This window comes from Neopsephotus bourkii, unplaced genomic scaffold, assembly GCF_033783945.1.
Source record: "Neopsephotus bourkii isolate Nb327-2 ecotype Australia unplaced genomic scaffold, CSIRO-AGI_Nbou_v1 NB_620, whole genome shotgun sequence".
Lineage (NCBI taxonomy): Eukaryota > Metazoa > Chordata > Aves > Psittaciformes > Psittacidae > Neopsephotus > Neopsephotus bourkii.
In genome coordinates, this window is record NW_026901120.1 from 1,666,560 (window position 1) to 1,682,631 (window position 16,072).

The 16,072-nt window shown below is 39.6% G+C and overlaps 1 protein-coding gene across 1 annotated transcript in view; it reads left to right on the plus strand.

Moving 5' to 3' along the window:
- The window catches only part of SPOCK1 (SPARC (osteonectin), cwcv and kazal like domains proteoglycan 1), a 281,728-nt gene that overhangs the window by 151,118 nt on the left and 114,538 nt on the right, over positions 1–16,072 (plus strand). The window contains exon 5 of the mRNA XM_061352067.1: positions 14,787–14,901. Within this exon, the coding sequence (XP_061208051.1) occupies positions 14,787–14,901 (115 nt within the window). The remainder of the gene's footprint in view (positions 1–14,786; positions 14,902–16,072) is intronic.

A 16,072-nucleotide genomic window follows, 5' to 3' on the forward strand; every position in this document is an offset into this window, starting at 1 on the left:
ATGATGATCTTGGGGAAAGCCAAAAGCTTCCATTCTGAAAAACAGTGTGATCAGTTGCGCATTTCTCTGTCTCTGATTTGAGCTGTAGAAAGATGTAGGATCCTGTCATCAGTATAATGGTATGTGTTGCATGACAAATCTATATATGAAAGTATAACACTGGACAAATTTTAGCACCATTTTGAAGCTACATACATTATTTAGATGTTAGTAGTACTTATGTGATGCTTTTAGGACTTCTTCTTCCAACATTGCTTGTGTACATGTTCCATATGGATGCATGTTGTCATCTTTACATTAATTTGGAGAAACTGGTAAATGAAGCGTGCAACAAATCTGCTATTCTTTATTAGCTAATTATGTGGTTGTGAGTCCCAGCTTTCAGCAGTTCAAGCAAATAACATAGATGTGAATTATTCATTACATGGGAACTGCCATAATGGGTGAAAATTAAAGATTCTAGCTATTCCAGTCTCCTCTTTCTGAGAGCTTTTTCAAGCTGAGTTACAAAGATACTGGAGCCAAAACACCATGCAGAGGTAGGGTCATTGACCCAAACTGTGCCTAATGTTTGGCTTCCATTTTCTCTGGTAGAGGCACTTAGTGCTTCCCATAGGTAATGGCTCTTCATGGATGTTGACTTTTCTGTGGCAGTTGTTGAGGCTGCCAGTTAATGCCACCAGAGGAAGCTGTGGATAAACAGCATTTTACAGGATCAGCACTCAATACCCTGGATTTTAAGCACGATGAAAAGCTTACTTGAGGTTACTCACTGAAAAGAGAGACTTAATGATCATTTCATTTCACTAAAAAACCTGCTAGTCCACTGCCAGTAAAAACACATATCACTCTTCCATGTTTGTAGTCATGAGCCTGCCAAACTTGCTCTGCATTGGTTTGCTCTCTCAGGTTGTATGTAAATAGCAGGGGTTGGTAAAGCCCTTTTAGCCACAGCCTTTTGGCTTTGTCCTGTTACAGTATAAAACCAAATGATCCAGAAATCCACCTGAAAATGTAGTCAAGTGATGGGAAATTTAGACAGCTAACAAATTACCAGGAGAGCATGCTGAGTTTCAAATCATTCTGCAGCCTGAAAACCTGCTAAACTAATTAGCTTCATAGGAAACTTTAAGGAGGAGCTGCTGAGACAATCCACTGAAAGGAGGGAAGAAAGGGTGTTTCTTCTGCAACAATGACATTGGCACCTTTGAAACCTTCACTTGCTGTTCTGAAGTGTTTGCCAAGCCCTTAAAAAAACCCTGTCTAGATATTAATGTTAGTGGTACCACCATCCTCCTTCAACAAACACTGAGAGCTAGTAGTAAAGGCCACACATATACTAATGTCCATGCCCTGTATAGAATCTTCCATGTTTAAGGAGCCTATTATGCCTAATAGATATCTTGACTGTTATTGACTGGTCAGCTCACATTAAAAGACCTGATGTGGTGATCTTCCTTTACAGAAAAAGAGAAATCACAAAGATTTGTGGGCCATTTACAAACCTATAGGGCATGAAATTGATACTGTGTGAGAAAGAGGGAAAGGAATTCTCTTGTTAGGTTTTGCACATGAGAACAAAAGCTGTTACTGAAGTTTAATGTGAGTTCTTGTGATATATCCCTGTAGCTCGTTTATACCAGACATGTACATGGAATAATACATTAAAATACTGATACTTCTTTTAATTATGATTTCTTAATGTCGTCAAGTTTTTGGTGCATATGTCTTTGTATAAAAGAGCAAAGGATGGTTATGAAAGTAGCTGAATTAAATACCCTGAACTGGAACACTGATTCCCTGCTTCCGGGCAGTGATGTACAACCTAATGGCTCTCCAGCATTATGGGCAGAAGGACGTTTTTACTCTGTTGTTGCTGAACTTAACGGTACTGAACACTACAACTACTCCTGTGGCAACAGTAGAAGCTGATATGACAGTTTCTTTCCAAGGCTTATGATTTAGTCAATTGGCCTATAACTGAACTGGTGCTTAGGCTTGCTGGTTTGTACAGGTGTTCCTCACCTCTGTATCGCTGTAAAGAAAATTGCTATTATATCCAAAGTCTTGGAAAATGGTCAGAACACAGGACAGGAAGCTCTTGGTTAGTTGTTTGTTTTTTCTCCTGCACACACAGCATATTCAGGTTGTCCATAGTCCTTGTTCTGACATGACTTAGAGGAAAAAATTGAGTTAGGTTTTCTGGCAGTGAATCTATCCTGGAAAGTGCTATGAAATCAGCCGGAAAAGTGATCTTGCCCAAATTATAGATGCAAATTCAGTCATCATGTCAAGCAAACACATTTTCTCTGAGCAGATTTTAATGTTTGAATATGGTTAAATCAGGCTAAACTTATTTTCCAGTTCAGTGTCAGCCCAAGTAACACAGGGGGGTATTGCAAACACTACAGGGGAGGGAGGAGGAATGAAAAAGGAGCAGAGATACTCCCTTATTGTCTGTCTGTCTTACTGTATGTTGTTCTACCCTCTTCTTACAGTAGAGAAGACCTCTTTGTAGTGGTGCACACTTATTAAAATGTCAATTTACTCATTAAAATCATATAGGAACATATTCTATAGAAGAAGCAGTGGGATGGATAATCATGATGAAAATACAATTTCTGTTCCCTTAACATCACATTTACATAAATGGAAATGTTTTTTTCTCCTTAATGCTAAGGTCACAGTTATATTGATTCTACCTTCTGAGTGTCATTTTTCAACAAGGATCTTGCTTACAGTGGAAAAGAATTTGGCATTATTTGGTATTCCTTCCAGTCAGAGATCCACTGCTTATCCTCCTGGCCTTTCTATATCCACTAGGAACAGTAAAGTCTAGAAGGGGATATATAGCAGTTACTGGTTGCCTTTACACCTTTTCAGATGAAAACTGAATGAAGTTAGTTCATTTAGAACTATAGCAGTAGTTCCCTAGTGTCCTTCCTCTTTCCCATCTCTTGTGTCCAAACCACTGTAATGCTTTCTTCCTCTTCACATTATTCTTGTCTTGAACTGGGGGCAATGCCTGCAGATATGTCTAGAGGTAGGTCAGACAAGTTGTCTCTGGAAATGTAATGTGTATTCCCTGAAAGACAGTAAAACCCAGTTTCCAATTCCATTGTTACTTTGTGTTTGAATTATTCAGCAATACTGGTACACTTGGTTCCTTTTTATTAGAACTCTATGTTTTATCTTTGTTCTAATAAAAAGTAACATGTACATCAGGAACCCTGAATAATTCAGTCTTGCTTCATAACTCAGGAAGCTTTTCAAGGCATTTCTTGCCTAGGTGTTTCAGAAATCAAGCAGTTCTCCTATGAACAGTTGCTGCTCTGTTGTAGAAGTGGATTTTAACTACCATGCTGAGTGCAAGGTTACAGAATTTGCTGCTGTATCGCCTGAGGCAGCCTCAACTCTTTCTCTATAGGAAAAAGACAAAACATTTTAGTTATTCCAGACAGTTACCCAAGTATCCACAAGGAACTATTCAAACTTTAATTCTTCATAAAGCATCTCCTTTCAGGATTATTTTAGCTAAGTATTGGCAAGAGAAATAGCGTTTTTCTTCTGTCAGTTGACATCTTCATCAATGTATCACTTTTTGAGAAACATAAAGCATTTTAATTAAACTGTGAATCCATTTAATGCCTTCAATAAACGTTGTTCCTATGTGTTTAAAATTACTATCAATTACTTAGCAAAAGATATATCAAGATGCCCTGGAATGCATTAATGAGACTCGAATTTCAGCATTTGCCAGAGAACTATAAAACACCGACTGCAAAGGGTGTTGTTTTAGCAGCAGCTTTGCAGAGGTGATCTTGTGTTGTTAAAAATCAATTTAGAGGTCACAAAACCAAGAGAAGAGCTGTATGAATTAAAAGTTGATCATCAGTTTCCACACTACTTTAGCAACTGAAGTACAGCAAAAAAAAAGCCTGTATAAAGACTCCTGTGTTGGGTTTTTTCCTTCTGTATGTATTGTTCTGCAGGAGCGTACAAGTCCTATACCTTCATATTTTCATTGCTATCAAACCACTAGACACTTCTAAATCGCAATGCTAGTGCTCTTCCTTGTGTCCACTTTCTATCTTCCAGCCCATTTGACAACATGCTTTTTCTACTTCTGAGATGAGCTGCTTATTTTACCCTTTCATTTCATTCTGTGCAGAAAGATCACCAATTTCCTATTGTTTAGAAACTCCCAGGCTCAAAATTCCTGCCTTTGGGCACAGTTGCAGTGCTGGCTGGTCAATTCCAGCAGAGTGGACTTAATTTTTACACAATGAATTTGCACTTTATGAATTTTCATTTTGACTTGTTTCATGTTAGAGATTCTCTCTTGCACTGTGCAGTGAGGAATGTCATTAGATATTCACTGATCTTCACAGCACTTCTTTTCATTAAATTCATGATAGAAGAAGGAATTCTCTTTGCTGCATTTATATTTACTACACTTTAGGAACAGGCAGGACAGGTGTTTGTCCTTTCATTTCTTTCCCGTTTAAGCCTCTTCCAGATACCAATTATATGGCTAATTGATTATCCAGAGAGGAACTTCATCATTTCCTGCTTAGGTAATTGCTCTCAAAAGCAATGAAAATTACACTAGGCAACAATCTATTAACCCAGCCAGCCCCCAGCAATTTACACTTGTGATGTGTTTTGTGTTGCACAGATTTCTAGGTGATGTACAAGCCATGTGTAGTGAAACAGTAATCATTCTGTAAGGGTTTTTTTTTGGTCATGTCTCATGGCTAAAATCCCTATAACTTTAATTCTGGTGATTTCTTCTGACAGTAACTTCTTTACCTATAAACCTACAGGTCTGTGATTTTTCTATTTCATCCCTAATCCAGAGGTGTTTGCAGAATGCTGCCCATCTCACGAGATTTTCCATTGTGGTATCAAGTTGGCAAGAGCTGCTTCCGTGTGATAGGACTGAAAACTGTCTTTTCAGAATGAAATCAGTCTTCGAAAAAGCCTCCTATCTTTGTGTTTGTTTTGCTCATTGCAAACTAAAACTAATATGGAAACAAATCTTCCTCTGTTGATGTAGGAAATGAAGTGTTTTGCCCATGTTTCCATGGCAACAATCAGACTGCCACAAATGAACATGAAACAGCTCTTAGTTCTGCAGAACTTAACTAGTTTGATATAATTACATTGCAAATCATTCACCCTTTGCTTGGGTTCTACGATGCCTTCCGAGAGCCCCAGCATGATTTCTAGACAGTGATTATTACTATCTCCATTTTAAATGCTGAACAAGAGAGGGAAGCACAGAGTGGCTTAACTCATTTATCCCCAGTCACAAAAGAAACAATGATAGAACAAGAAGACAATCTAAGGGCATCCTTCCTTCCCCACTGACTAGGAGCATCACTGCTCACGCACGAAGATGCTGAGAATGTCAAGAGCAAGGGGAAAGTTGGGACTTCTTTGGTGGCATACAAATTCAAAGGATGCCATCCATATTGTACCTTATTAATTAAACATAAAATGAGATCCTACATTTTATACCTAATAGTGGATAATGATTGGAGCTAAATTCTGCTTCATTTATCCTAGCAAATAAGCAAAAGAACTTAATGGAAAAAGTAAAGGGTTTCTCATGTCCAGGGCTTCAATGTCTTATCTAGTTTAACATTTAAATACAAGTATGTGGAGCTACACAAGGTGCCTGGCTGGGAGCTGCTGTAACAACATTGACAGTCTTTGGACAAATAAAGCAAACTCGGCAGCCTTTCAGATAATTCATATCCGAAATGTTTAATGCTTGCTTGGCTCTCCATAGTGCTGTGTTAGAAAAGAATTTTAGGTTTCCATACTGAAATACTGATTCATAAAAACAGTCATTTGGTCCTTATTTTTCCTTATTTGCTGATGGAAGCAGTAATAACAGGGATGAACTTTTGCTCCTGCATTACCTCTAAAAACTAAGCATGAAAAGATCTGTTTGTTCATGTTTTCAAAGGAGATTTAATGACATAAAATATCTGTTGAGGAATAATCAAGTTTGATTGGTAAGAGCTTTTTCTCAATGAAAAATACAGAGGATCTCTATAGCGTTTCAGTTTTCTGCTCAGTTCACAGTATTACACTTGATTATATAGATTTTAATCAAGGTTGGAAAAGGGATCACTATCTCACAAACTGATACCAGAATTAAATAGCTGTAATTCTTTTTCCATTATATTATATTGCTTCAGTTAAAGTATAAATCACAACAGCTTCAGAATTAATACGGAAGTGTTTCATGACATACAATGTGACTTCTCCCCAGGCAAATCAAAGTAGGTGTTTGCATTAATCTGAAATGGGAAAGATGTATCTTTAATTATACATGAATAATCTAAAATACTATATTCTGAAGAAGGTATAACCTGCTTTCATTGGCCTTGGAATGAAATAATTTGTGTCAAATGAAATCCCACTAAATAAATGACAATTCACTGCAGTGTAACAGAAAGCAGATCTGCTCTAGGTCAGTTCACAGGCAAAATTATATCTGGCATTTCAAAATTGCCACAGGATTGTCAAGTGCATTCAGAAACCTCAAAGCTATCTTAAATATCATCTATAGAGATATATATAATGATACCGAGTCTATCGTATGGCTTTGATATTTTTAAATCTTTCTAGTTTATATATTTTGTATTTCCCCAGTAGCAGTAAGAATAAAATCTTACTGGCTTTTGAAGAGAAAAGCAAAGTCCTGCTCTGGTGCTAGGGTCTAGAGATTTAAGGGAATCAGCCGGTATCGCAGGACCCAGGTTCAATCACAGAGGTGGAAAATGAAGGCTAGGCTTCTTACAAAACTGAGATCTGACTGGCAGTCATTGCAAAGCAGTTCTCAGCTAGCCAGTTGTACCAGTGTGGAGATCCAGGTGTTTCCTCTTGGTTTTCCTCACGCTCATTTGCTAGAAGATTGTGCTTGAAAGTCCAAGGGAGCAGTTTTCATTCCAGAAGAGGCAGGGCTGGGCTTGGAGGTACCCAGGAGCGGGGATCAGTGATGGCTTTCCTGCAGAAAGAGCCACACTGCTTTGGCCAAGCAGTGACAAGCTGGTAGGGTGGAGATCATCTGGAGTGAGTATCAGGATGCCTGTTGTCAGAGATGCTTGACTGGGTGGTTACAGGGTTCCTTTGAAAAGGGAGCAGAGACCTGAGGCTGAAGGAAGGAAATAGGTTTTAGCTCCTGTTAAGTATCTGTTAATACAGATACTGCAGAGCTGTGTCCTCCCTGCAGGGCAGGAACAAAGGCTTCTTCATTTTCTCATGTTCCACCAACTAAAGATTAGAGCAATCTTTTGAAGCTCTACACTTCTATCCCAGGAAGCTTGAGGCTGGATCACCCCAGGGGCCTTGGGGACTCTAAACCAAACTGTAGAGCCGCTGTCATGAACATATGCCAAAACCCTGTGAGTCCTGGAAAACTGGGTTATTTTTGTACCATCACTACTTCCTGGAATTAATAATCGAATGGAATGTCTGACCAGTGTCCTGTCTGTGGGTCTTTTAGGTCTATTTTCCCTTTAGCTTACTGGGATATGTAAAAACATCCCCTCAGGTATAGCACATATGAGCAGAAATTATCACATAATGGAAGTGCTTGGAACTGGGAGAAACATCATGGCACTGGTGCCAGATTAGACTTCATTGAACCATGTGAGTGCTCTGTACTTGTATGTTGATTGAACCTTTGCCTTGCAGGCAGGAGAGTTGTTGGTTAGAAGTGAACCTGGTGCTAGCTGAATAGCAAAGCAAGTACCCAGCTGTGTTCCACAGCTTCTTTTTTCCAGTGGACATTTGTCTTTCCAGACTCAAAAGAAAGTGTTAAAAAGATAAATGTCTTCCCTAAACATATCCAAGGATATGAGATATTTAAAACCTGTCCCAGTGTAGGGAAGTATTTGAGATATATTTGCAGTATATTAAGATGTAAACCAGAAAGGTTCATTGTCAGAAATCAAACCAGGAGCTTTTCTCTTATGACTCCTTCGCAATATAACTTCGGTCTTTTGTGTGTCTCTTTGCTAGTTGCTGGCCAAATACCTACCCTGCTGGCTGTGACTGATTACCACATCCACCAATAGCACACATTTCCTAACTTACCTTTGCCATCTTTTTTTCCCTTCATTTATTTTCACTGCATCAGATTTCTGTATATTTGTCAAAGAAACTCATTTAAATACTCAGGTTCTTATCCTCTTCTTCAAAAAGGAAATCTGTAGAGTCCTTTGAAGCATCTCTTGCCTTAGATGGCCCTTAGCAATGTCAAAAGCAATTATACATCAGTTGTAAGAAATGATTTTCTAAAGTGCCTGTAAAAATTAAGATAGATGTTTCTATGCACTACACCGATGGCTTCAGCCACTCAAATGTTAGAGTCCTCCAAAGCAAAAGTATGCAAGGATACTTCACAGGGATGGAATAAATGCTGACGGTTTGAGATGCTGCTGTTTGACTGCCTTGAGAAATTCCATTTGCTGAAAATAATTCACATCCATGTTTGAAACATTCGGGCTTAGGGTAATTAATTTTCAGCTGAATTGATTTCTGTATGCAAATTGATCCGAATAATTATGCAGAGAGGAAGCATGCGAGAGAGCAAGAGACTTAGATATCTGAGCTTGCTAATCGAAGACATGTTCTCCCCTAGACTTGGGAGAGGGCTAACTCCAACTTTCCCCTAATGAAGCAGAATGATTTCTGGCGAGATTTGCAGAAGCAGAATAAAACCCATTGGTGATTATTTGCAGTTTAGACAGGGCAGGGGGGTGTAATCTGTTATTAAATAACATTTTCTAAACCCAGAATTAACAATCTGAGCTCTGAGAAGAAATGTGACACTCGATCCCAGCGAACAACATGGACTCAGCCACTCAGCATGGCATGAAGTAAGAAAATTTGGGGAAGGAGTGTAGGCAGAAACCATCTGAAGTCAATCACAAGCTCACACAGGTGTCTCGTTCATACAAGGGCAACGGGGTAGTTCTGTTGCACTCTGACTAAGCTCTGCTAGCAGTCTAAACTCAGCACATGGATTGGTTGGAGTTTATCACTGGAGTATTGGAAACTGTCGTGTTTTCACAGAGAAGCAGAACAAAGTTCACCCGAGTGCTCTTTAAGGTAATATGTAGGGCCATGTTCACCTTAAGAGAAAAAAAACCAAGTTCTCTACTTTAAAACTGAGTAAAATCATAGAATCATAGAATAGTTTCGGTTGGAAAGGACCTTAAGATCACCCAGTTCCAACCCCCCTCCCATGGGCAGGGACACCTCACACTAAACCATGTCACCCAAGGCCTTGTCCAACCTGGCCTTGAACACTGCCAGGGATGGAGCATTCACAACCTCCCTGGGCACCCATTCCAGTGCCTCACCACCCTCACAGGAAAGAATTTCCTCCTTAGATCCAATCTAAATTTCCCCTGTTTAAGTTTTAACCCATTACCCCTTGTCCTATCAGTACAGTCCCTAATGAAGAGTCCCTCCCCAGCATCCCTGTAGGCCCCCTAGTAGAAGCTCTAATTCTGGGGGAAGGTCTATGCTTTAAACAAGTGAAATGTTAAAACCAAAACTGTTTTTAGCTATCGTGTGTTCAAAACATGCCCTTTCCTAGCTAAAAGTCAAGGTCTGTGTTAGGAGAGGTTTTTATTAGTACCTGTTTAAGCTGGCTGTATGGCTTCTTGCATGTTTGCTATGCAACAGTTTTCAAGGAAGCGTATAGCAGAATTCCTCCAAGTCAACCTCTCTGCTTTGATCACACTTTGGCTGTCACCAGGCTGCAAGAGGAGACAAGATGCTGATTCGAAGCATTGCCTCTTGCATGATCTGCCTTTTGAGTTTCATGCTGAATGGAGAGGAAGCCAAGTGAAGAGTCAGCCTTTGGCCCTTGCCTGCCCAGGCCAGCTCAGTCCACAGCTTTCTCATTCCTGTGCCCAGCTGATGCCTTGTACAGTCAGGAGCTGTGCTTTCCTTCTCGTGTTTGCCTGTGGCATATTACTGGAATCAAGTAATACATAATAATATTAAACAGCACACCTATAATGTAATGCATCATTAAATTGAGAGCCTTTGGTTTATTATCAGTCTCTTTTGTCTTAAAATACACACTAGGATCTCTGCATTAAAGGCAGCAGGTCCTGTTTTCCGCTTCATCATACCTTTGTCAACAGATGTTTTTCTTTTCTCATATAGTCAGAACAGTTCCAAGGGGATTGCATGAAAGCAACTGCTCCTGACATTTGGTTATGCAGAAGTATTTTGTCAGTGAGTGATCATAGTGCTTATTGTCAGGCAATTCTGAAAACACCCCCCCCCAATATTTACATAATGCCATTTTTTTGGATTGTGTAGTTTGTTCCAGCTCCACTAAGCAGCTGGGAGTTGGAAATTGCTCCTTTCCCCCAAACAAATGGTCATAAAACCAGACTCGAGCTCATAAATCTTGCTGTGAACTAGTTGTACAGTTTCTGCAGGATTACACATCCATTGCTGCAAGACATTGAAAGTACTTATTTGTTATCACCCTTTTAAAGTCAAATGTGTGAAAAATAAATGTACTCCATTATGATTAACACAGTGACCCACAACTGCAGCGTACCGAGCTACAGCCTTACAAAGCAAGCTCTCCCTGTACTGCCATTGTCCAAACTAAGGGGTTTCCTGCAAGTCGTAAGTCTTCTTTTATTGTGGTAATATGTAAAAACATGAAATGTAATAGAAAAGTATCTCAAACACTGGTGTTAGGTCTTTGTCCAACACTGATTTATATTGCGAACTCACAGCCTCTGCTGAATGGTACAGGGAGGGGAGAGGAAAGCAGGTTCAGTTCAAGAGCAAACGTCCTCTGATGCTCTTTGTGGAGCTGGGAGAGAAAGGGTTTTGGGATACTGCTGGTGTTTGTAGTCCCTTGGGGCTTAGAAAAAGATGACAGCATAGCAAGAGGAGGTTGCTAATGGTCTGATGCAATCACTGGTGGTTATTGGTTCCAGTTACTCTGGTATCTCTGTAAGTTAACCACAGAGGATTCAAAGCTTTAAGAGGGAATTTAGGTTGCTATGCATAATAAAAACTCGGCAAAAAAAGGGAATGCAAGTCTTTAGTCTCTTAGTGGCAGCATTCTGATTCCACACCTCTATTTTTACAAATGGGCCCAGCACAGGTTTGGGTCACTGCCTATATATGAAAGCCTTTCCCCTTTGCAGTGCAATCAGCTAACCTATGAGTAGAGGTTTCCTACAGAAATGTTGTGGCCAGTGAAGCAGAAACTTGAGTCCATCTAAACACTTCTTCACTTGTGCTCTGCCAGGCAGGAAGAGACTTCACAGCTCAGAGTGCCAGGACAGTAGGCCAGAAAACAAGTGTCATTGACAGAAACATGAAGGTGTGCAGTGAGGAAGAGAGAGGCTTTTGAGTCAGATAAAACTCCAGAGATTGTAAGTTTTCTTTTCCCAGGGCAAAAGCTTCTGAAAATGATTATACTGAGAGATGCGCAGTACTGCGGTTCCCTGTGTTTCAGCCAGTTGTCTCCAGAGATGGGTATTTCCCTTGGAGACCAATTGTGCAGAGATTTGATCAACATGGGAAAAGCTCAGGACAAGCAAACATGAAGGCTGGACTCACAAAAAGATAGTGACTCAAGTGGGGTTTCATGGAAGAATTTATCTTCATGTGAAACCTTTCATTTTAATACTGGCTGGACATGTATCTCCTCCAAAAGCTTTGGACCAGTCATCAGCTACTGCCAGGTCAGATTAACCAACCACATTGATTTCACCTTCACAGTCTAAAGAAAAAGTGGAATATTAAACATATCACATATTAAAGCCAAGCTTAAGGCATTTCTATTATTACTGGGCAGACAGACCCGAGTAACTATATGCAGACTCTTTGACACAGAAAAAGGATGGCTGCAGTTTTCTTTTCAAGCTGATAGAATAACAACTTTACAATTAAAAAAATAGTATATTTTTTTTCCTTACTCCTCCTCCTCCCACTTTCATTTATTTATTTGTACTTTTGGCTCTCCCTTGTCAAAGATTTCAAACTCATCGCTTTAGGACAAAAAGAACTGTGATGACAAATATGGTTGTTGCATTTCATCTTATTCCCAAGGGTCTTTTCTTCCGCAGATGATGAGCATCTGCTCCTAGTCATGTAGAAATCTGATTAACAAAGCAGGATCTTTGATTAGCATATTCCAGAAATTGTTTCTTATTATAAGCTCTCCTTAGGGCTTGTGTTGCTTAGCAAGAGGGCAACCTTCCAAACTTATTTAATATCTTGAAGAACTTTGCAGACAGAGAAATCCCTATTTTGACCTTTTATATTCATGAGGATCATGCATTTTGCGTAAGTGGGGAAAAAAAACCTCCTTAAATAATAATTCACATTGTGGGGTTTTTTGGTGTCTTCTGACATAGCCCGCAGTGTTGCTTCAATTTAATAAACTTCCTTCTACTGGTTTTGAACTGTGTGTAAGGGCTGTTTGTAATGAACAATAAATGATCTTCTATAGTGTGTTCCACTTAAAGATCTTCATGAATGAGCTTTTCCACCATGAATGAAATAATTCATCCAGCATGCAAGAAGGGAAAAGCTTTATTTATTGTTATTGTCAGGTAATTCTTTTCAGATTTTAGGAGCAAGACACAGAAGTAGAGAGTTGAGGCCTGATTTAAATGGAAATAGTGACTGGAATTTCCAGCCACGTCTTTTCCCATCCCTTTGCTTCCAGCTGATGACCATTCTACAATAGTTTCCTTTTTCAATATGCAATTTTTTAATCGCAGAATATTTGAAAGTTGGATCTTTTAAAGCAATAATGTATTGTGTGATGTTAATTCAGAACACATACTTCAGAAGTGCATGCATTTTTATTGCCTTAGAAGACTTAAGGAATTCCTGAAGTGGATACAGTTCTTTAATGCTAAGTATTGAAACTGTGCAAGATGTCCCCTAGACCACGTGGGCCTAAATCTTGCTTCTCTTATTCATGACAAAATCATATTGACCTTCAAGGCTAAACCCATATTCCCACTAACTCTGGCTGAAAGAAACCTATAAGCACAAGGCCAGAGAGCGCTCACCAGCAGCCCAGCAATGTTGGCAGCTATTAGCCCTGGGCTCCTAGCCAACTTGCACAATGGTTTCTGTTGATGCAGCGTTTTGCATCAAGGATGTGTCACCAGCAAAACGCAGACAACCTGCATGTGCTTCAGTAAAAGAGCAAAGCCAGCTGCAGGCGAGCAAAACTTCTGGTCATTGCATATTTTCATGTGGATATGACCTTTGAATCTCATCAGCCCACTCAGCCAATGCTCTGGTGACCCTTCACGCTCCAAGTGGTGCTCACTCATCAAAGGCTTTGCAGAAGGAGGGTGTCTCGCTCTGGTTTGCATTTTAAGAATAGGTAAGGAAATTGTGGTTTACCATTTCAATCCCTGTCATGTATCTGCCTCAGTCTCTACTGCAAGCAAAGTAAAAGGATTAAGAAAGTAGATCTTACCTTGTGTGTTCTGGGAAGTAAAGAGAAGAGGATGGGCTATGTCTCCTGCCTGTTAGTCTTAGAAAAGACACCAAAAGGCAACAGCCTTTGGTCTTTTCAGTGGGGCAGACCCTGGCCCCTCAAGCAGTGCCTATGTATTGTCCTAAGGGCAACTCATGGGATGCTGATGCCTTGTTGTTTATGGTAAGGAAACACATGGTCTCCCTTTTCCATCAGTTTTAATGGCTTTAAAAAGAAAAGCTTTTAACACTTTTGTTTTGTTTTTACGATTTCCCCGTGTCTTGCACCAAAGGCATTCCACTAAATACATATGCACTACTGAAGCTCAATTGCCCATCACAAATGCATAATGGGTGTTAATGTGGTGAGAACTTGTAGCTATGGCTGTTTAAACCAACACCGAACAGCTGCACGGCAGGAAAACAGAAGAATCCTCTGCTTGATGAAAGGACATTTGCTGCCATATAAAGAGATTTGGTACATAGTGAAGTGAAGCTTCGTGTACTTCAGAGTGTCCTTTAAAAGTTTCTCTAATGGTTCTGTAAAAACGGGAAACTCAGTTATGGTAATGTGCAATAAGAGCTTTATCCAGTCCCCAAAACCAAACTAAGAGTTGCTCATTTCCAAGAGTGGCCCATTAGCTGGGGAGGGAGAGAAGAGGTAAAATGTGATTTGAGGATACGTTGTAGAGGAACAGAAAGTCAAATACAAAATAATGCCCCAAAAAGCTATCTAAAAATCAGTTCTTACTCAAAGATGAAATTTCTGTGTATGGCTGTGAGCCAGATTTTAGCAAGAGGATTGCTAAAGGGATATGGTCAGGAGGAATGTTCATGGGATTTTTCCTAATCAGAACTGTAAAGAGGGTACCAGAGGGTGGTAAGCCCTTGTATCCTGCACTTTCCAATGCAGGATTGCATGTCCCATTGCATGTCAGTTATTAGATAGCTTCTAAAATGCTAGTAATTTTGTTACTTGTGATTGTGTTTTATTCCACCATAACTTTTCTAGGAAATGAACTGCAGGATTATTATACCAGAATTTTATCCCAAAGCATCATATCTAATACTAATGTGAATGCCAAGTTATACTCAAATCACTGTTCAATAATCAGTCTTTAGGCTGTCGATCTCCGTTTAACATGCAGTCTGGAAACAGCAGCATATACTATAAAAAGGCAAAGTGTTCATTCCCTTTATCATCTGCCAAGCAAGAGATAATTTTATATACATTTCTCACTTTCTGTTTTGATGTGTATTTTCTCTTATAGCCCTTGATCCGTCTAAAGATCCATGTTTGAAGGTGAAGTGCAGCCCACATAAAGTGTGTGTCACTCATGACTATGAAACTGCGATCTGTGTAAGCCGCAAGCAGCTGGTACACAGGTAAGGAAACTTCATGTTGTCGAGGTTTTTGTGTCTTCATAGGCATCCAGCATGATGAAAAGAAATGAAACGAGAAAACTCCAAAAGGAGCATTAAACCCCATAATTTAAAACATTGCTTTAAAGTTATTATTATTTATAATGGAGGGGATTCCAAAAAGATTAACTAGAGTATGGTGCACCATGTAGTGTGGAGAGCAGAATGCTCCTTCAGTTCTGGGAGTGGTTTTCTCCTCCCAGAGAGCAGTAACTGTGCAGATTTTGAAGTCTGAAAACGTGCAGTATGAAGCATTGTGAAATATGAGACATCTACAGTTGCAATAACTTAATTAGAAGCAATTAAAAAGAGATTATTAAAGATGGGGTTCTTTTTATATATCAAACATCTGCTTGAATTTGCTGAAGAAGTGGGAAATGTTGGTGTAACATTGTGGAGCAGCTCCCTGAGGAGTCACGTAATTATAGAAAGCTCCAGATCTGATTGCTGAATGACTGAATTAAGAGCAAATGAAATAGGTAATGTGTCAAAAGCATTGGCCAAGATGCCCAAATCAGACCACAGAACTTCACTGAGAGAAGCTGCAAATAGACAAAGAAAAGCCTACTGGGCATAGGTTGAAATATGCTACAAGCAATGAGCAATCAAGAGATTATAAACAAATTTAGAGAAAACAAACTAACATTGCCCTATTTTGGAAGCAGAGCAAGTAGAACCAGTAAGGAAAGTGATCTGGAGTATCTCCAGAGTCTCTCTGAGGCAAGATCCAGAATAAAAACAAGGAAATAACCCTAACTGTTCTATGATTAACCCTAACTATTCTATGATTCTGTTGGGTGAGATGGTTTAGTGTGAGGTGTCCCTGCCCACGGCAGGGGGGATGGAACTGGATGATCTTAAGGTCCTTTCCAACCCTAACTATTCTGTGATTCTATTCTATTAAATAAGCCCCTCCATTTACCTATAGATGTCAAACCTGTACTGCTGTAATGAACATCTCTGAGTGGTTGCTCTGTGCTTTAAGACAAATGTGTTGCCTTGCTTTCATTACATTTGGGTGATACATCTGGGGACTTGTCTCCAGTTTCCTATCCTATTCTGTAGGGAAGCAAAAATTTGCCTGTAAAAACTCAGATCCCTAAATGTCATTGTCAGCTGAGATTGTAGTTCCACA